Consider the following 21,327-nt stretch of genomic DNA (forward strand, 5'->3'; position numbering starts at 1 on the left):
TGAGTAGTGAATTATTTAGCCTAGTGCTAAGTCACTGTTCTACCCTATTATTGATATTGAGTACTGACATTATTTTTTCCTTTGCTTTCAGTCACCGTACTCTCTCCTGTTATGATGATTGAGTACTGACATATTTGGCCTTGTGTTCAGTCATTATATTCTCTCCTGACATTGATATTGAATACTGACTTTATTTTCCCTTTGTGTCCTGCCACTGTACTCTATCCTGTTGTATATGCAGTACTGACTTTATCTGGCTACTGTATCCTGTCACTGTACTCTCTTCCGTTGTGATTAGTAATGGCTGGGCAGGGCATACCTGGTCTTTTTTTGTGTGAAGTAAACTCTGCCCCCTGCTCCTAACCCATTGAGCTTAACAGTGACTGCTGGTATCACATGACCAAGTCCAGTCGTCCCACCCCAATGTATATATATTTATGTATTTTCCCCTTAGGGCTCCTCATCGACACCAGTTGTCAGAAAGTCCTTTTACCAGAGGAGAATATTTGAATCGTTTGGTAACAGGCAAAAACTCTATTATCTTTCAGATAGGTATCCCTCCTTCATTGCAGGTTGCTAATGGGAAGAATTATGTCTTGATTTGTAGCAAGGCTGTTGCTCATTTCCTCTCTTGAACCTCCAGAACGAGTTTCTAGGCTGGTCCTTGATCACCAAACCTCAGTTACTATGGTATGCCATGGCGCTGGGATGTGTGGACTACCTATAGGAAACCAGAAGCCCATGGTAATATAGAAGTCAGACAGGATTTTGTGCAGGGCTGAACATATATCCCTGCAATCTCAGATGGAAAATTGGGAGGCTGATTTCTTGAGTCATCAGGCCATTCATTCCGAGGACCAGTCCCTCCTTACAGAGTTTTTCACCCATTAAGCTTCCTTGGGCCTGCAGAGAGGGTGTTCCTAGTGATTCTGGTAGCAGCAATTTGCCCGAGAGGTTTTTCCACCAAGAATTAGCTTATCTGGTTAACAGCTGAGTGGTTGAGATCAGGATCATCCTGTCCATGTTCATGGCTAGAAATCCGGCCTTCTCTTAGATTATCACAGCATGCAGAATTTCAAATATTCAGATATGAGCGAAGTGATCCTTCCACATGGCAGATCCCTTGTCCATCTTCAAGACTGTCCATACAGTGAACCAAGATTAATCTTTCTTCTTCTTATTATTCTTTATTTGCATGGCGTCACAAGGTATCTGCAGTGCCGTACAAAATATAAAAATACAATACAGACAGTATACCAGGGTACAACAGTACAGATTAAAACGAGTATAACCAAGACTTCAATATCTCCAGGCAAAGCCAGTCTGTTTTGCACATAAGTTAAATACTGACTTTAATTTCATGTAGCACACAAATATCAACTTTAAATTTCAGTGTACAAATAAGCTATCAAGTATATGTGTCCTACATGAAAAACAGTCAGTATTTAACTTATGTGCAGACCAGAAAACTAGTTTGCACCCCTTGCATTGTAACATGGTTTTGTCCAGGATACTGAAATAAGATACTTCTTCATTTAAGATCATTAATGAATCAGGCCCAAGGTTATTTATGAATAGAGAACTGCAACAAATTCTGTCTACCCATAGGAAGCTGTAAGTAATTATTTGCTGGGACAGGCTCCTGTTGAAGCTGCTTTCCCAGCTAATCAATTTTAATAAATTGTCAAGTTAATTCAAATCTTATCATTTTGATAAGAAATGAAAATGACCGTGAGCAATCTGCGACTGGTCATACTTGGACCTCTTAATGAGGAGGTGGGGCAGTGCCAGCAAAAGTGTTGGCAAAGATATGGGTAATTTCTAAATGTAATTTAGTATATTTTAGGTGAAATTACAGAATAAACCATTATCTCAAACCCATGACTTATATATATATATATATATATATATATATCTCTACTATATAAATGCCTAGTGGCGTGTGTGGAAGAAAAAAAAAACAAGCTGCAGCGCCACCTGCTGGGCAGAGTTATACACTGACCTATATATTTCTTGAAGGAGAAGTGACAGTTGGGAGTGGTTGGTGGTTGCCGGGGGTGACAGTGGGGAGTTTTTAAGACCTTAAGTAGCTTGATGAAGGATGTGACGATGAAGATGAAGGATGAGCTGATGGAGAAGAATGATGAGGTGGTGACATGTGGACAAAACCACGTTAAAAAAGGGCGCTTGCATCGGAAAGTAACGCTCTTTCCCTGAGAAGGCCTGGGCTAGGCCCAAATGCATGACAAGAACCTTTTTAACACCTTAAGTAGCTTAATTTGACTAGAATGCATGAGTATCATGCACGGGTTAACTTGTATATATATATATATATATATATATATATATATATATATATGTCGGTGAAGGGTTAATTGGAGCAAAACAATGTTCTGTAGAAATTGAGATTGCTTAGTATACTAATGATCTTTAAATTACAAGTATAAACAATAAAAAAAGAATGCTTGAAAAGGAGGAAATGTGACATTTTATCACACGTTTGTATACCCATCTTTTGGCACCTCTAACACATACATCTGCTTGTACAGTTATTGAACTACATCTCCCTCAATGCTGTGCTGCAGTATTTCCTCCCCTTCCCTTTAGTCACAGCAAAGGTCAGGGAACTCCCTTCTGAGTCCTCCTGACACAAGTTTTTCTGTTGCTCACTTTCGTTTCTCTCTCTGTGGCAGAGGGTGAACAGGCAACTTTACAGACAAATACATATTCATAGAAAATCAGTTTCAATATCGGACGAATTTGAAGAACTTGCTCTGTACATCCTTTGACAACTGGGATTACTGCAGAGAGGGGAAGTTTGCAAGTTCCTGTAACTCAAAGGTATGTGTCAGTCTGTCACCATTATTATTATTATTATGAATATTTTAACCCTTTTCTCAGTGGAGATGAAATCACCCCTCCTAAACATGAAGGGACTGACTAACGTCTGTATGGAAAATTATTTAGGGCTTGTTCATAGCTACCTTGTTGCTGTTAATACACTTGTCAGCCATTAATTCAAATCTGAAAACCACATTAAAAATACAGTGAATGGTTTCTTATGTTTTCTAATTGATATGGCAGGACTGATTTCTCACACATTAATGCATTCTACCAGTGCAATGGATTTTATTGGCAAAAGGCCATTGCATTAGCTGCATATGGAAAACACATTAAAAACATGTTAGAGCGCATGTTAGTTTTCCTGCATTCTACCCATTTGCTCAGCACATATGTAAATGAGCTCTTTTGCTTTCAAAAATTGCATTACATTAGAAGACTGATGAAAATTGACATGTAAAATTCCTTAAATATGGGAGTAAAAGCAGTATCAGCCTGGTAACGAAGTGCCTATCTGATTTAGCAGTCCCATAAATGAGACTATATAGTAGTTCACATCAGTCCCTGAGTCCTGAAGTTTACAATTTAAATTCCCTACCACACAGGATACATTTCCTAAGAAATGGAATTGACCTGCAAGTATGTTTTTGGACAGGGGGAAGAGTATCCAGAGGAAACCCACACAAGTATGGAGAGACCATACAAACTAGGGCCTTGCTCGGAATCGAACTTCTAACCCCAGTGCTGTAATGCATCAATGCTAACTACTGTGCCACCATGCTGTAATCTATACTTGCAGTCTTGTATGTAAGATTTATTTATACATCTAATAATGTATCTATCACTTTAAAATACTACTGTCAGGTGTTACAGCTTCCCCAAATCGCGCATAAGATTTTAGAACAGCTACTGTAGCAGAGGTCTTCACCTGACCTCTCATTATTATTAACCCCCTTGTAATAAGCCTTAACCCTCTCATCAATCAATCCCCTCATCTTGTCATTAACCTCCTCAAAATCATTAAATCTCTCGTCATCAAAATAACCTCGTTATTAATGTTAACTTCATTAATTAACTCCAAAGTACAAATTAACCCATTTATAAGCATTAACTCACACCATCCCCTGCATAATTAATGAGCCCCTAATAATTATTTAGCCTTTTCATAACAACCCCTTCATCATCATTGACCCTTTTATAATCATTAACTCCCTCAGTCCCATAATTAATTCCACCAACATCATTAAATAATCCCATTAATATTCATTAACACCCTTAATTATTTGCTACCTCAGCCTCTTCAAAAGCACCCCATTAAGATCATTAATCCTCTCACCCTGATAATTAACTCCCTCATTATGCCTAAACCCTTCAGCATCAACTTCCCACCAAGAATATTAATTCCTCCCTCCATCCCAAATATACCTGTTGCTGCTTTGTCCTTCCTGTAATAGAGGGGATTTGATCACATGTCAGTACCCCTCCTGTGGGCTTTTTGTCCCACAGCGCACCCTGCAGGCTGGAGGTTATACAGCTGTCTGTCAGAGTTAGCAGCCAGCTGGGGAGTGGTAGGGGCTGTGTACTCCATGACACTGCGCTCCTTCACTCATGAGCGCCATTCACTCTGTGCATAGCTCTTAACCCGGAGAATTTTCTTATTTCTGGGTGGAGGTGGTGCCCTAGGCAGCTTCCTAAAGCAGCCTAATGATAGCGCCAGGCCTGGGTCTAAAACACTCAATCATCTGGCAAGGGATCCTTGCACTGAATGGATCTTATAAGCACATATATTTTCTCCAGCACAGCATCAATGGTCATCAAGACATTATCCGATTAACCCTACTGTGTTTCTTTAGGTGTGTGAATCATAATTTGTAGCAAGTTACTTGTATTGTATTATCTTTATAGCACTTTACTCTAGGCCTGCGGGCTTCAGATAACAACTGTGTTGAAACAGCTTGTTACAAGACAAGACACAGGCAAGGAGATAAGTGTGTATAAATACAATTTAGGAGGGGGGGGGGGGGGGGCATTATGTCCAAAATACTTACACTCTAAGCCATTGTTTCTCAACTCCAGTCCTCAGGATCCACTAACAGTGCAAGATTTCCAGGTGACCAGTGAAATAATTATACCACCTGCTACACTGTGTCAGTCAGTAATGAATACACCTGTGCTCCAGCAAGGCGATATGGAAAACATGTACTGCTAGGGGGTCCTGAGAACTGGAGTTGAGAAACACTGCTCTAAGCGGATTTACTAGAAGACACATAGTAACATACAGTCCAGCAGAGATGTGCTTGTACTATTGTGAGCTTTCACGTTATGAAAGGACAAGGGTCACGTAGATGGAGAAAAAGATAGAGGTGGGTCATGTATGTAGGGTAAGGGTATATAAAAAATGGACAAACTGTGGATGTGATTCTGTAGATACATATGTATGTGACATAGGAATATGATTACAACAGAAGCAGAACTTGTAACTTTGTATAACCTATTATAGCCTAACGAATTCCACCTCTAACACGTTGTCAGGCTGAGTGTCCCAATGTGCAGGTGTCGTGTCAACCTTAGATGTATTTCTGAGGTGCATCTTGGACTCTCCTAATCTCTTATATACAGACAAGGGATGTTAATATTTAGCAGGTAGAAGTAGGACTCACAATAATATTTATCTTTTTTTGTGTGGGTGCAATGTAACAGTGTCTAACTGCTCATAAATATAGTAAATCTATCATTGGGGCAAATATATCAAGGGGCCTGGATCATTAGGAACTCAACTTAAGAAACTTCTTATTTAAGTCTCCCCAACCAAACCACGTTACAATGCAAGGGGTGCAAATTAGTATTCTGTTTTGCACATAAGTTAAATACCGACTGTTTTTTCATGTAGCACACAAATACTTGATAGCTTATTTGTACACTGAAGTTTAAAGTTGATATTTGTGTGCTGCATGAAAAAACAGACAGTATTTAACTTATGTGCAAAACAGAATACTAATTTGCACCCCTTGCATTGTAACATGGTTTTATCCAGGAGACTTAAATAAGAAGTTTCTTAAGTTAAGATCCTTAATGAATCAGGCCCAAGATCTTTATTGTTGCTAAATCCCAGTAATCATGTTTTTAGCACCAAATGACTGAGAGTTTTACTACTGGTACTTAACAGTTTTGTTTATTTGTGCAGCTTAGAATGGGTACAATTGTTCATTTATCTGTCTACTGATTCCTACATAATTAGTCCACCATTGCCAGTATTATTAACTCATCTTTACTCTCCATAAAACTAGGGCAAGACTAAAAGGGGTGTGAGTATATAATTTGAGTTTTACTTGCCTGTGAGTTTTAATGAATACTCAATATTACTGTGCCCTTTCACATGCCAATCAGTTTGTTGTACTCTTGACAACGATATTAATACACTCATTAAAATGACTCATTAGAATGTTATCAGTAGTTTGCAGTTGTCACTGTTCATAGTACCTTGCTATGCTGATAATAAGAGGACTCTTGGTGCTTTACCAGTCTGTTCCATTCATTTCTGCAATATTGGAGGACACTGTGTGACATATTACTATTGTGAGACTGACATCCCATGGCAAGTTAGGTTTATGGCCATAGACATGTAAATGTCTGCTCTATATACCCAGCTGATATCCCCAGCAGGAGTATCCCTTAATATACACTTGTGAGATAATCATTGGTTCATTTTAAGTAAAACATGAATGAAAAGGTGTGTTCCAGAGAGAACAGTGTCCAGCTGTGAGCTGCAAAAAGTGGCATGTGATTGGTGGCTTTGGACCAACCTTATGACCTGAAAGGTCTCCCTCTTTCAAACTTCTCCTGGGCAATGTCGCTGTCAAAAGTGGTGATCTGCATTTAACGTAGGTGGAGCATACTACTCCCATAACATAAGTTGATCCAAAATAAAGACACCTTCTGCCACTCACGAATGTGAATGTACAAGTTTGCAAACCAGAAAAGTTACATTTTTTCACACCTTGCATTGTCCTGTTATAGGCTGTGAAAGGATTTCTAGGGTCCTCAGCGATAATGGTAATAATGTTGGTATTTGCCTTAAAAATACATTCAGCGTAATCACCATCACCAGCTCCAGACTTGAACTATCTCAAAGACCCCGGATGGAGGCCTAGGACATGGGATAATGGATGACGACATTGGGAGTACTGGCTCCAGTGAAAGTTGATAAGAACCCATAAAAGTGACATGAAGAGAACTAACTAGCTCTGTCATAAGATTTATATTTACTCTGCAAAATATCAATCATGTGTTTCTATCCTATAACCAGATCAAACGCTTTTTCATGTATAAATGTAGCCCACTAATAAATGAGCACAGCTCAGTTCTATCTTGACATTGGCTTGTCTGTGTCTTGATTACTGATCTCCTGGTTAACCAGCATCTTATCTCACTGATATCTGAAGGGACTTGATAAAGGAGAGGTAAAATTACCCTAACAAGGTTATTTTAAACTCAGAAATATGTCCTGTAGTGTGTTCAGTAACATAGAAACATAGTATTTGATGGCAGATAAGAACCACTTGGCCCATCTAGTCCATACTTGCCAACTTTGACAAGATTGAATCCAGGAGATCTGGGGTGAGGTGGGCGTGTGGGGGGGCTCAGTGAATCGCGTCACTTAGCCCCACCCCTAAATGGGCATATTGATTTCTGGCCTATTATGGAAGGGGGCGGGGCCTTGAGGATCACAACCTAAGCACCTCCCCCGCCACTCAACTAATGAATGGCCAAAATCCCGGAAATTAGGCAACTATAATCTAGTATGCCCAGTAGGCTTATTGACAGGAAGTTTTCTTTAGTTTTTTTTGTTTTTAAGTATGTTATTTTGTTCATGGAATGTTGAACACACTTAGCATATAAATATCCGTAGTAAACAAATAAATACATACATCATAAAGTATAGAAAATATTTTAAAGTGATATTGACAATGCATACATACCGTATTTCCCCATGTGTAAGACGTAAACATGTATAAAACGCACCTTCATTTTGAGGCCCAAAATGAAAAAAAAGATGTATTACATAAAGTACACTGGAGGAGCCTACAATTGTCACAGAGCACACTGGAGCTTGTAATTTGTTGAGATTCACTAGAGCATCTTACACATTCAGACCAAAATGAGGCTATGAGCGCTACTGCACAGTCTTGCTGACAAGAGACAAGTCACGTAGACATGCCCCAAGCGTGTCTACGTGACTTGTCTAATGTCAACAAGACTGTGCAGCTTTTGTCAGGGAAACACAGAGGAATCTGCAGCGGCGATCATCGGAACTGTCAGTCACGTGACTGACAGCGCCGAGACTGTGGGATGCGCCTGCAGGACCTGAAGGTCCTTTTGCAAAGTAACGGTGGACACGCTGGAGCTGCTGGAGCTGATTAGCGGGGACTCCTCACACCAGATGCCGACTTCTTCAATCAGGTAAGTAGCGCTTGCAGTGTATAAGACAAACCTTTTTTTTAGACCCCAAATTTGGGGTAAAAAGGTGCGTCTTATACATGGGGAAATACAGTATTTTTAAATGCAAAAGAAATGGTATTTAAATCAACTATCCAAATTTACTCTTGTGGGAATTGGGTACCGCTTGTTCAGAGGGGGCCGACAAGGACTTCCAGCCAGCTGCATGCTGACAAGTGGCAGCCATGATGCCTGATTAGTTTATTTAGTTGTTGGGAGGCCAAAGGAATGAGGGGTGGGATGAGAAAGAACTTCAGAGGAACGTCCAGATAGATGTAAAAAGGGGTCTTATGCCTCAGACTAGTAGAAGTGTCTGAATAGAGTATTCTTCCTGCTCAGGACACTGGGGGAAAATGTGAGCTTTTTCTAATTCATTTAAAAAATGCCCAGCCACCCATTGAACAACTAGATAATATATGTAAAGTTCTGGACACCCAGCCCCCCTCATATGGTTGCCTCTGAACTATGCTGAGTGCAAGGAATACTTTTGAAGAAATTTAAAGGTGCTAAGAGGAACCCAAACATGTAACGTATGTAATAAAGAAGCCTGTGTATCACATTAATTTTAGGAGTCAGACAGTTATTGCTGATAAAAATTTGGCCAAGAAACCCATTTGCGTTAAGGTGCGGAACATAAATGGCCTCACAATACGATCAAACGCCTTTTACACTTCAAGAACCAGCAAGAGAGACAGATGTTACTGTTACTGTTAACTCATCCATCCATTCCAGATTCTGATCTGTGCTGATTATTATATTTATTGACTGAATCTTTTAATATTTATTATACAGTTGTTATATCATAGTATTTCTAATAGGAGAAGGGGAGGCTGAGACTATAAGATCTCACAAGCAGGGCCCTTTTCCACTTTACCCTCTGTCTCATGTCTGCACCTCGTTGGTCAACCTTGTATGTACTGTTTATATGTGAGATTGTGTGTGCGATTTGTAATTTGCAAATCTTACTTTGCAACACTGCAGAGTTGACAGAAAGTTTTATGTTCAATAAACAAACACATGCTATGGCCAACAAAAGCAGTTGGACATTTACCTTTTTTAATTTATTTTTAAAGATATTTTCTTAATTGTATTTTTCTTTGTATTTTTTTATACAGCAAACAAATTATTGACCAGTATACCATTTTCTAGTGCTTTACCATGTCTCAAATAGCATTCAGAAAAAAAATATACCTTTATGACATACACAACACTTGGTTTATAATATTTAGGTGGATACTTTTTATTGTAATGTCTAGAGATAAGCGAAACAATTTGGCATGGAAGGGACTTGTCAAATTTTCGACATTTCAGGTGTCTCACATCACCTTGAAAAAATAAAGTCTGCTCGTATATGTGATTATTCGATAAGTGAAATTCTTAAAAATTGTTATTGGTCCTATATAGGGAATAGTTTGATTTGAACTCTAGAAATAGCTATATATGAGATTAGACTGTACCATGAAGGCTAGTAACTAGCTATTGCTTTACATTATACTTTTTATTCCTTATAGGAGATTCATAAATGGACAACTATAATGCAAAGTAGGATCACAATGAGTGGACAGAGTTTTCATCACGTCTGGATTATAAACATTTCTGGTATTGCCTAGAAAACGTGGAGTACAAATAAGCAATCTTATCATCAACATTTATTTATAAAGCACCAGCAAATTCCTTATTGCTTTACAACTGGGAACACACACAGTAATAAAACAACACTGGGTAATACAGACAGAGAGGTAAGAAAGCCCCGCTCACAAGCTTACAATCTATAAAGTATCCATTAAATAAAGAGTCATCAATACAAATCATGGATGCAGCAAAATCAGTCCATGAAGAAAAGGGCCAAAATGGTCCAAATTCAGCATTACCTGGTAATGAACCTCTGAATAAACAATCAACTAATTCAGCAAAGAAAAACTTAGAGGTTACTCAGCTTTCACACGATCATATAACATTGAATAAGTTACACCAAGATGATCTTTTATTACCAAATGCTCCAGAAGGCAAGACTCTAGACTCATCACTGGATGGAAATCAAGAAATCAGTGATAATATAACTGTTCTCACAGAACCAATGTCAGGACAACTTACCAAAGTCCCAAAACAAATGAGTATCTCTCCTGGAAAACAGTACTACGCAGATAACCAAAGTACTGCTAAATCAGAACAGTCTGCCATTGAAAAGCCGGAGGAGCCGGCAGAACAGGAATCTGCACTGACAGAGGGGTCAGTGACAGGAGCAACTGAACAATCAGGGGAACTGGCGACACCGGCCTCTAAACAGTTTGCCGTTAAAAAGCCATTTTCAGATTTATTAGAACTAACTGCTGTAGACAAACCAACTGGCGACATAACAACACTGGTGTCTGGTACAGGGGGATCGACACCACATGTGTCTGAATGGACAGAGGGACAGGCAGCTCAGGTATGTGAACAGTCAGAGGGGCAATCAACACAGGGTAATGAACAGTCAGAGGGACAGACAACACAGGGATGTGAACAGTCAGAGGGGCAGGCAGCACAGGGATGTGAACAGTCAGAGGGGCAGGCAGCAGAGGCATCCAAACAGACTGCCATTGATAAGTCAAATTTAGACTTGTCAGACCAGTTTGTTGTAGACAAACAAATTAATGAAATAACACAGGCATCTGGTGCATGGGGGTCAACGGTACTTGAGTCTGAACAGCCAGAGGAGCCAGTGACACAGGGTTCTGAACTGTCAGAGGAGCCAGTGTCACAGGGTTCTGAACAGCCAGAGGAGCCAGTGACACAGGGTTCTGAACTGTCAGAGGAGCCAGTGTCACAGGGTTCTGAACTGTCAGAGGAGCCAGTGGTACAGGGTTCTGAACAGTCAGAGGAGCCAGTGACACAGGGTTCTGAACTGTCAGAGGAGCCAGTGACACAGGGTTCTGAACTGTCAGAGGAGCCAGTGGTACAGGGTTCTGAACTGTCAGAGGGACCAACGTCAGAGACGCCAGATGAGTCAGTTGTATTTGAGATTCGACACAGAGCCCCGGGAAGGAAGATAGAGACCAATGAAGTGAAACAAGCCCTAGGAAGATCTATACCTAATGTTGAAGACCAAGGAAATGTAAAAACGCACTTTACAATGATGAGAGGTAAGATGCCATACTTCACATACTTAGAAATTAGTAATGTAGTGTGAGAAATAGATAATCACCAGTAATTGGAGATAAAGTAGCACAAAACAAAGGCAGAAAGAGTTTACTAATTAGAAATAGTTCTATGGAGAACTAGGGTTATAAATTGTGTATATAAAAAAAGGATAAGATAAAGAATACTACTTAAACACGATTCAAAGCATTTAAAAAGAAACAAAAGTCCTACTAAATATACATATTAATCATAAGTTTTATATAGCGCTGACATATTAGGTGGCACCTTAAAATTTTGGAAAATTGCAGTACAAACAGTAAACAAATAAAAAAGACCCTGAAATGAGGTATATAGGTGTCAAGAGGAGTTAATAGAAAATGTAGATGATGTGCAGGCAGATCTTCCCACAAAGGTAGGATAAATAAATCACACAGGAAGGACTGGGCTCATGGTGAAGACCATAGTTGTAGAACATGACAAATAATCATTTTACAAATAAATGTCGGTGGCTGTTTCATTTCTGTTAAAATCTGTTAAATAGTTCTGCTCCCACATATGTAATTGGCACACTTTTGAAATTACATAAATTGAACCCTGCCACTTCCAGAAGTAGTGGAGAATTCATAGGGATCTGGGTATATTATAAATCAGATCCCACAGACCAAAAAAACAGATCACACCTTACTATCTTTGGTATCGTTAAACAGGAATTATAAAGAAAGTAATGATACAGAGTCATTTCTAAGTAATGTATTCCATGTATAAAATGGGCAACATTAATTAAATTGTATGCATAGATTGACTATTGGTAAAACCAAATGAGCTATGGGAAAGTCATCCATGATTGTTCACTAGGATTCCATCTCCTCTCATTCGTAAGCACGGGAATGGAATAGTCCTGTGATATAAATGTTGTGACACAGGAGTATAGTTATACAATTATGTATTTTATATATTGTATCATCCCATCTTCACATTTGCAGGCCATGAGCTTATTTTGATTAGATTCATGGATCTATATCTTTCCTTATTTTCACAAGACACTCCTTTCCAGGGTAAAATGTCTTTAAAATGACAGCTAATGGGTTAATAGGTCAGGAATTCACCACAATGTTCCCAAAATTAGTAAACTTTCCCTTAAAGGCTATTTCCAAAACTAATAATGTGTTTATTTTTGGGTGGAGTTAGATAAGATAACATGAAAAGTTTTACTTACCTGCTCTCCAGCTTTAACCATGATCTGGTGGGCTCCCAGAGGGCTTTAAAGGTCACGCATAAGATTACCTTGTCTCGCTAAGGTCAACCTTTTTCAAACCAACAGCTGTGTTGTATATACCACCCCCACCCCCCCCCCCTCCAAATCCCACCCCCAGGTCAAGGTAATAACGCAGCAAAGGTAAGTCAACTTTTGTATTTTATCCTGTCTTAACTCCACCCAGAACTAATATTTATTTTATGGCTGTAGAAAAAGATTTTAAAAAAAACCTGAACATTAACCTTGATATCAAAACCTGTACATTACTAAACTACATAATATACATGAAATAACTGAAGAGTTTATACTAATACAATCTGTCCAGCATGAAATACGTTATATCCAAATGCTGTAAGTAGACATTTTTATAGAGCTTCCTAGGAAGGCAGTCATGCTTGCAAAATTACATTTTCTACATATATTAAGTTTATAGAACATATTTTACTTATTAACAATTACTACTATCACTACATTTTCTATCAATTACCACAATGACGCTGATGTAGAACTTTAGAATACAGTTACTGTTAGAATTTTAACATCCCATTTGTATTCAATGTTATACAAAATTGATAACTTGGGGGGATTTTTTTAATATATTTTACTATTTAGAGTCTTATGTATATCTAGCTGCTTCACTTCTGGTTCCTTATGGTTCTGGTTTCCGTATTATGTGTGTTTTGTTTGGATATAGATAGATAGATTTAGGTACTTGCTTTGTTCTCTTTGGTGCAGATGAGTTGCACTAACTTTTTTGTTTGTACATTCAATACAACTTTGACATTTATTTTGTCTATCCATAGGTCTTATTGCACTTCTTGTGGCTACTTTTATCTTCTACATATTGAGAAGACCCGTACAATCTTCAGATTCCAATAACTCAATACTACAGATTTTCCATGATCAGTTTAAAACCCTCAAAGCTGATTTCCCTGGTCAGAGTGAAGATTTGTGGTTGAGAAGTGGAAAAATGTTAGAGAAGCATCTCAATAAGTCCCATCCACCTGAACCTGCTACGTTCATCCTCACGGCAGCCCAAGATGGGGAACAAACTCTACGCTGTTTTAGTAATCATCTAGCAAAGACCTATGCCCTCTCCCGCAATGCACGTTCATTCGAGGTTCATGGACCTTCTATGGCTGAATTGAATGGGATCACCACCAAACTGCAGATAGATAATGATCTTAGTTCAGGATTTGAGTCTAACATTCGGGCAGCAGTCTTTTCCCGCTTAGAAACCCTGCCCCCTAGTTCCTTGCTCATCCTTTACAAATACTGTGATCATGAGCATGCTGCATTCAAGAACGTGGCACTGGTGCTCACAGTACTCTTGGAAGAACAGTCACTCAACACAGACTTGTCGCTCACAGAACTGGAAGAGAAAGTGAAAGATTTCCTATGGGAACGATTCACTACCTCGGACAGCATCAGATCGCACCACAAGATAGATAGTGATAAACTGAGTGGGGTGTGGAGCCGCATTTCTCACCTTGTTCTCCCTGTACTGCCTGTGGAACACATAGAGACTGGCGGCTGTCCTTTGATCTAGATAGAAGAATAAACATGACAGACTAAAGAATATAATAGGTAGTGTTGGACAGTCCTTCAAGTTTCCATTCATCTAAATGTGCCTTAACTTTTAGAAAGAACTTCACCTAAAATCCTTGCCTAGCTGTCAAATGCCTTATATTGCAGAGTGTTCAAGCAGCTGAGATATGACATAGTCAACTAGCAATGAAAGTGGAACCTAAGATGTACAAAATTTGGAGTTTTTTTTCCCCAAGAAATCATGAGTTTATTTGCACTACCAAGATTTAATCAAAAGAACCATTTAATATCACCAGCCAATACAGTTGCAGTAATGTGATGCTGTTTTCAGCTTTTTATTTTAAAGGATAACCTATTAGAGGAAACTGAGCTTTTAGGACACATTTTAAAACACTACATAATTAACTAGAGATGGAAAAGACTTTAGAAAAAACAATCAAGACATAGATAAAAATGAATGTAATGAATTATGTTTTAAATATAACTTTTGTAAATTTTGTAATCATTTTAAAGTAAACGGTAATTTTTTTAAAAAACTTTTTATTTTCAATGGACACAGTTAGCAATTACATATATCATACAAATACAATACAAAGTAATTTAATTTCAGTGTGATTAACGAAAATTTATTCTCTTAAGTGAATGAGTTTGATTTGTGTACTGATGTCTAGCAATGCTAAATGCAGCATTAAGCAACCAGTGTCTCCAAGTTGTGGAGCTGCAGGTGCTGGCAGGACATGCTTAACCCCTCCAGTTCCATAACAGCTGGAGAGCCTGAGATAGCCCGAGCTAGGATTACTCCCATTGGTAAGAGACGCTTTTCCGTTGACTGGACTGGTCTGGTCTGACTTGGGTTTGGAGGCAGCACGGTGGCTTAGTGGTTAGCACTTCTGCCTCACAGCACTGGGGTTATGAGTTCGATTCCCAACCTGTGCGGAGCTTGTATGTTCTCCCTGTGTTTGCGTGGGTTTCCTCCGGGTGCTTTGGTTTCCTCCCACACTCCAGAAACATAATAGTAGGTTAATTGGCTGCTATTAAATTGACCTTAGTCTCTCTCGGTCTGTGTGTATGTATGTTAGTGGAATTTAGACTGTGAACTCCAATATGGCAAGGACTGATGTGAGTGAGTTCTCTGTACAGCGCTGTGGGATTAGTGGCACTATATAAATAGATGATGATGTCTACATGTGAGATGCAGGAACTGTTGATTAATTTTCTGCCTTGTCTTAATATTCCTCCCTGGCAGTCCATTGCTTATGACAGTATTCATGTAACAGGGTATATATTGCTTTTTGTCATTAAGTGGTGTAAGGCCAAGTAACTGCACAAGAGGGAGCTCTTGCTTTATCAGATTGACATAAGCACTTTCTACTGTGTCTATATATTCTTTTGTATCTACATCAGAATAGAAGTTATATGTACAGGAAGCTTTACTATGGTTTATGTAACTGACGGAAGGGAGTTTCTTTAATGATTTTTACATTTACAAAATGATAATGATTCTATGCAAAAAATAATCAATATTTTGTATAATAATGTAGGAGAAGATGTTTTGTTTCATCACTAAGTGGTAGTGGTTGCATCCTCTGTGCTCACATTAACATTTTCCGTACCAGTGAGAATAATGGCAAGTTGTGGCTATCAAGATTTTATTAGTGTAAATACATAGTACTCACAGTAAAGTCTTAGGTGTTGTGTCTTGTGGTGGCCATATCCGATTGTTGCATCTGCCGTTTTAATTGGGAGTTAATTGTCCAGGGCTGGCTTAGATAATTGTTAATTAATTGCATGACCAGCAACGTCAGAGTAGAAATAGACAGCATTTAAGTCAAATTAGAACCTCTAGCTAACATAGAAAACTACCCTACCCTACAAGCACTTACCAAAAATAAACCTGAACACAATTGAAGGGGAATTAATAAAAAATCCACAAGGCACATTTTTAAAGGAATATACAGAACTATGAAACAGACTACAAAGACCCAACAGACACTGCCCTCATGTACCAAACATACATAAAGTCACAACTCATCTGTCTAGCATTCTGCTGGTCACTCAGATCTGCTGTGCCGTTCAGGTTCCGTTCTGAGTGTTGATTGCAATACTGCACCTTATAAACCCTTTCCTATCCGGCACTCACTTCAAGAATCTTCTTCTTTCTGACAATCTTTCGACCATTGCAACTCTTACACCGGTCTTTTGGATTAATTCTCTCCCCCTGACCTTGACCTGTGATTGCTTACACAAGATAGCTTTCTGGCTCCCGATTCTGTGTTCTATATGCTCCTGACCTTGCATCAGTAGTTCCTGGCACTGCATTAATTTGTCTCCTTTTTCCTGGATCTGCATCTTATAAGTCGGCTGGTTTCTGACTTTGCTTATAAATATCTCCTGGCTCCTGTTATCTGATTTTGCATCTGCACACTATTCATATAGCTCAACTCAGTATCCCCAGGCTCAGACTGTGGTCATTATTTTTTGCGCTCTTGTGGGGTTTCACAGTGAATACTGGACTACTGTGTTAATTTGCACCAGCATTGCCTAAGAGACATTGTTTATATTCTTGCATTGCCTCAAAGATAGTGTATATCTGCACCAGAATTTCTTCAGATACACTGTTTATATTCTTGTATTTGCCTCATAGATTATGTAAATCTGCACCAGTGTTTTCACAGAGACACTGTTTACAGTTCTGGATTACAACAAATACTGTGTATATATATCAGTATTGCAACAAAGACTATTATACTATTGCATTTATTCCTGTTTTATTTTGTGACAGATTACTCATCCGTGTATTACCTCAGAGCCTAGGTTTTGCATGTCTGCTCTTGATTACTGCAGAAAAATCCATACTTTTCTTACTACAACAATTCCTGTGATTTATTAACACCTCCATTTACTGCTAGTTTCTTATATCAGACCCAACACAAGAATATGATAACTAACTTAACAAACACGTCACCTGAATAATGTTTACCATAGTGGGATCCTCCATAGGAAGGAATAAAACTATTTGGCAATCGAAAGCCCTAGGATCTCAGTTTTTACCAATTACCAAACAAAAAAAGTACAATTCTAATTACTCCCCCTTCCAGGAAGACCAATTTTGTCAGGCATCTAATCACTCACTTTAAATTTGTCAGAGTATATTGATCATTTTCTACAGCCCCTAGTCATAAAATAGACTAGCTAGCTTAGGCACACAATGTAAGTGTTTTTTTTAGCCAAATCCATTGGTAAGAGATCGTCACTCAACACCTGTGATCTTAAATATTAATCATACATCACATTGGAAACAGATGCAATACTTCCTTTAAACAGGAACATCATTCATAAATACACAGATTTAAGTTCTAATTTGTAGCATTAATATTAAATTCTTCATCACCAAGTTTACTACCAGATATGGGGAACTGCCATGGGTATAATGTTTGCACCATGTTATGCATATCTATTTATGTGAAAATTACAAAATTTATCATAACAATGCATACAGTATTGACCTAGTCATTTGGTGCAGATATATTGACAATTGAATTATTATTTGGAGGGGTACACATGAAGGTTTGCATGAGTTCAGATATATTAACAATAATAACTTGAAGCTAGCGTTCACAGCTCAAACAAACAAAGAAATAAAAACATCTTTCTTGACCTATGCATTAACATTGTTAATAACATAAGGTATATTACAACCTACAATAAGACTCAGTAAACACCAATCACCATCCCTAAACACAGAACAGGGCATGGCCCTTCAAAATACGTTTTTGCACCACAAAAACGACACAGAATTAATATTAAAAATAACCATAATAGTATATTGGAATGATTGAGAGAAAAGATTTACTTATGTATAAAACTAAACCACAAGAGCAGAATATGGTCCTTGATAAAGAGAATCCCTCCAGTAATTTCTGTTAGTCACTCCTTTAGCAATTCATTTTGTCTGGTTTAGAAATAGGACCCGCAGAAGCCTTGCCTAGGTAGGTCTCTGCCCACAGTGGAGTTTCTAATTTACATCTCTTAAGGCAAATCTGAATTCGCCCTTTTGGTGGTCACTTTCTTTAGCAGAAACGCTGTACACAGACACTCACTCTCTGAATAACACATCAAATGTAACTAAATCTGGGATACACATATATATTGTCACATAGTGAAGGCACATATTCAGATTGATAAAACAGTTGAAGTTGGCAATGCATTCTATTTGATGTAATATATTATGCTTGCTACACTGTGTTTTTATATGTGTAAAGATTGTTATTGAAAATACCTATTGTTAATAAGAATACATATTATATTAAATGAGACTTTGCAATCTTTCTTGATATGATTATCATTATTCCCTGTATTATACAGTGTGTATCAGAGTAAATTGAGCGGAAATTGAAACAGAGCTGGGTTTAAACTGGAAACTACCTTTTGTAAGTGGTAATTAATTAGACTAGTTATTAAATGGTCATTATCATAGTTGCCCCACCAGTGGCCCTCAGTGCTAACAGAGAACAATAACTGACTCTAGAACAGCAGTCTATAACAGTCCTATTCATCACACAATACAAAAAAAACTCCATAACGCTTGAAAAAAATGTTTCACAAACGCTGGTCTTTACTTAAAAACAAAATGTTAAAATCCACTTTCCCATCAAAGCCAAAAGCAGTCTTTTTTGTAACAAATGTATGAGCTGCAAAAACAGCAACATGACCAATACAAGATCACACACAGAATTCACTTTATTTTTTCTTGTTTTAAAGATTTAAATCTTTTTATTGAAATTTTTTACATTGTTAAAAAACGTAACAACTGCAAACTAAATCTAAACCCACACAGAGGTAATAACAGTGTCATAAAATCAAACTTACAATATCCCTGTGTTTGCATGGGTTTCCTCTGGGTGCTCCGGTTTCTTCCCACACTCCAAAAACATACTGGTAGGTTATTTGGCTGCTATCAAGATTGACCTTAGTCTCTCTCTCTATGTCTCTGTGTGTATGTTAGGAAATTTAGACTGTAAGCTCCAATGGAGCAGTGACTAATGTGAATGAGTTCTCTGTACAGCGCTGCGGAATCAGTGGCGCTATATAAATAAATGGTGATGATGATTGTATGCCTTGTCCTATGTACTTGAGCTTTAAAACTTACAGAGGAATGGACTGGACTGTTGGTTTTCAAATCAAAGAGCCACGTCTGTGGGTCTCCATGGTAGGGAGGAATTACTAGGCACCCCTCTATTTTTCTGTGCCAGAAAATTAGGCTATCATTTTATATTATAGTTCAACCTAAAACCCTTCCTGTCACCACCCTGGAAGTGGAATTAATGCATTCAAATTCATAGTAACAAATACTTAAATGCTTTGTGCATTTTGGAAAACCTATTCTCTTTCCAAATCCTCCCCCAAGCATAGTCCTTATGATCCTTATAACCTCCAACACATGAGAATGAAGCAGAGCTTACATTGAGGAGGCCTGCTCCAGGCTGTGATTGTGTAATCATGCATGTGGTGCCTGATTGGATAGGAGATACAGCTAATCTTTTCAATTGACACATTAATTAGTACACAAAATGATATGGATGGCCATAGCCATGCTCTGCTTATCCTCCTGTGGCTGCAATTAGGTAATGGCAGTGGTCTTATAGGTTGTTATTGGGAATCCATCAAAACAGAAATTGTTGGTAAACAGTGGAAAAGGGGCTTTTCTAAAAGTGGTTAGCCCCTTTACAGGGTAAAACTACTCAGTGGACTGCAGTTTGTCAGGATCCACCTGCAGCCTTCTGCATTTCCCAGTATACCTTGCTGGTTATTGTTGTATGTTGCTGTGCTTTACCTTGTTGTGCTCCTGCTTCACCTGTTCCCTGGGATTTCTACAAACAGCTTGTTGACTTCTCATCATCTGGTTTTCTCCACAACCTTTTCACCTGCATCTGAAATGTGACACAGTGTTTGTTTCCATGGTTATAGCTGTAGCCAAGGATAGTTTGTTATTTACAACATACTTAAAAAATTGCAGCAACCAAGTACTGTGGTTTCAACAGGGAATTTCAGACAGAAGTCCTATTTGAATTATTATTATTATTGATTTGTAAGGCGCCACAGTGCTCCGCATCACCATGCAGCAGGGAAAAGAGGACATACATAAAACAGAACATACAAGTAAATGTACAATAAATGCAGACATGAAAACAAAGGTTATGGAGGGCCCTGCTCATGAGAGAGCTTACATTCTAAGTGGAAGAGGTCACAGCTAAAACAAGAGTAACGAGTCTGGGTCAGAGTCGAGATTGGGACAATTGTGAGTATATATTAGTGGGAATAGTATCATCAAGGATAAGGTAAGTTCAACATAAGTAAGGTAACATTTTGAGTAGAGTTAACCTTTAGGAAGGTGTAGAGGGACCTTTAGGAGAAGTTACAAAGACCCATGGCCACCTGTGATAGCAGATTGGTCTACAAAAACCAGAACCATTTCAGCAATGATTTTTGCTTGGTAAAATGTGAGGGTTACACACAGCACAGTATGTGTTGGAGAGATACCCCGGGGGTACTCTCCCCAATGCTGATCATTTATTATTTTGAGGAGAGTTAATATTTAAGAAGGAGCAGAGGGACCTTGAAGAGAAGTTGGAAAGACCCTGGGCCACCGGGGTTAGCAGATTTGGTCTACAAAACTTGAACCATATCAGATGCCACTTTTTCCTGGTAAAATGTGAGGGATACACACAGCACAGGATGTTGGAGAGATACAAAGCTGCGAATAGCTGGGAGTTGTAATTATAGATTACATAATTAACAATTTTCCAGCATAGAGGGGGCACTATGAGTAAAGCTCACGAATAATGCCAGAAAGTGTTAGTAGTAGATACTGTGACCACATTTTCTGCTGATGTAATTGAAGAAAACAACTGCAAATTAATTTAAACATGTCTGGAATAAACAGGTTTAGGTTTATCATACAAATACATCTTAATAAGTAACATGGACAGCATCGATAGGCCAGTTGGTCACTATCTGTTTTGAAGAACAGAACCGTTTAGCTTCCTACACCCCATGAAACACACTAC

General features: G+C 38.4%; 1 protein-coding gene across 1 annotated transcript; it reads left to right on the forward strand.

The window, feature by feature from the left end:
- Positions 1 to 2,626: 2,626 nt before the first annotated feature.
- On the forward strand, positions 2,627 to 18,588 carry LOC142099130 (uncharacterized). Its single transcript, XM_075182292.1, has 3 exons — positions 2,627 to 2,841; positions 9,849 to 11,459; positions 13,516 to 18,588. The coding sequence occupies exons 2-3, from the start codon at positions 10,148 to 10,150 to the stop codon at positions 14,259 to 14,261; spliced, it is 2,058 nt and encodes a 685-aa protein (XP_075038393.1). The 5' UTR covers positions 2,627 to 2,841; positions 9,849 to 10,147; the 3' UTR covers positions 14,262 to 18,588.
- Positions 18,589 to 21,327: the final 2,739 nt, after the last annotated feature.

Source organism: Mixophyes fleayi, chromosome 8 (genome assembly GCF_038048845.1).
Source record: "Mixophyes fleayi isolate aMixFle1 chromosome 8, aMixFle1.hap1, whole genome shotgun sequence".
NCBI lineage: Eukaryota > Metazoa > Chordata > Amphibia > Anura > Limnodynastidae > Mixophyes > Mixophyes fleayi.

Bases quoted from the DNA above. Each gene is read 5' to 3' on its own strand.
- LOC142099130 (XM_075182292.1), top strand. From the start codon at position 10,148: ATGGATGCAGCAAAATCAGTCCATGAAGAAAAGGGCCAAAATGGTCCA. The intron at 11,460-13,515 runs GTAAGATGCCAT...GTCTATCCATAG, and splicing joins GCACTTTACAATGATGAGAG to GTCTTATTGCACTTCTTGTG.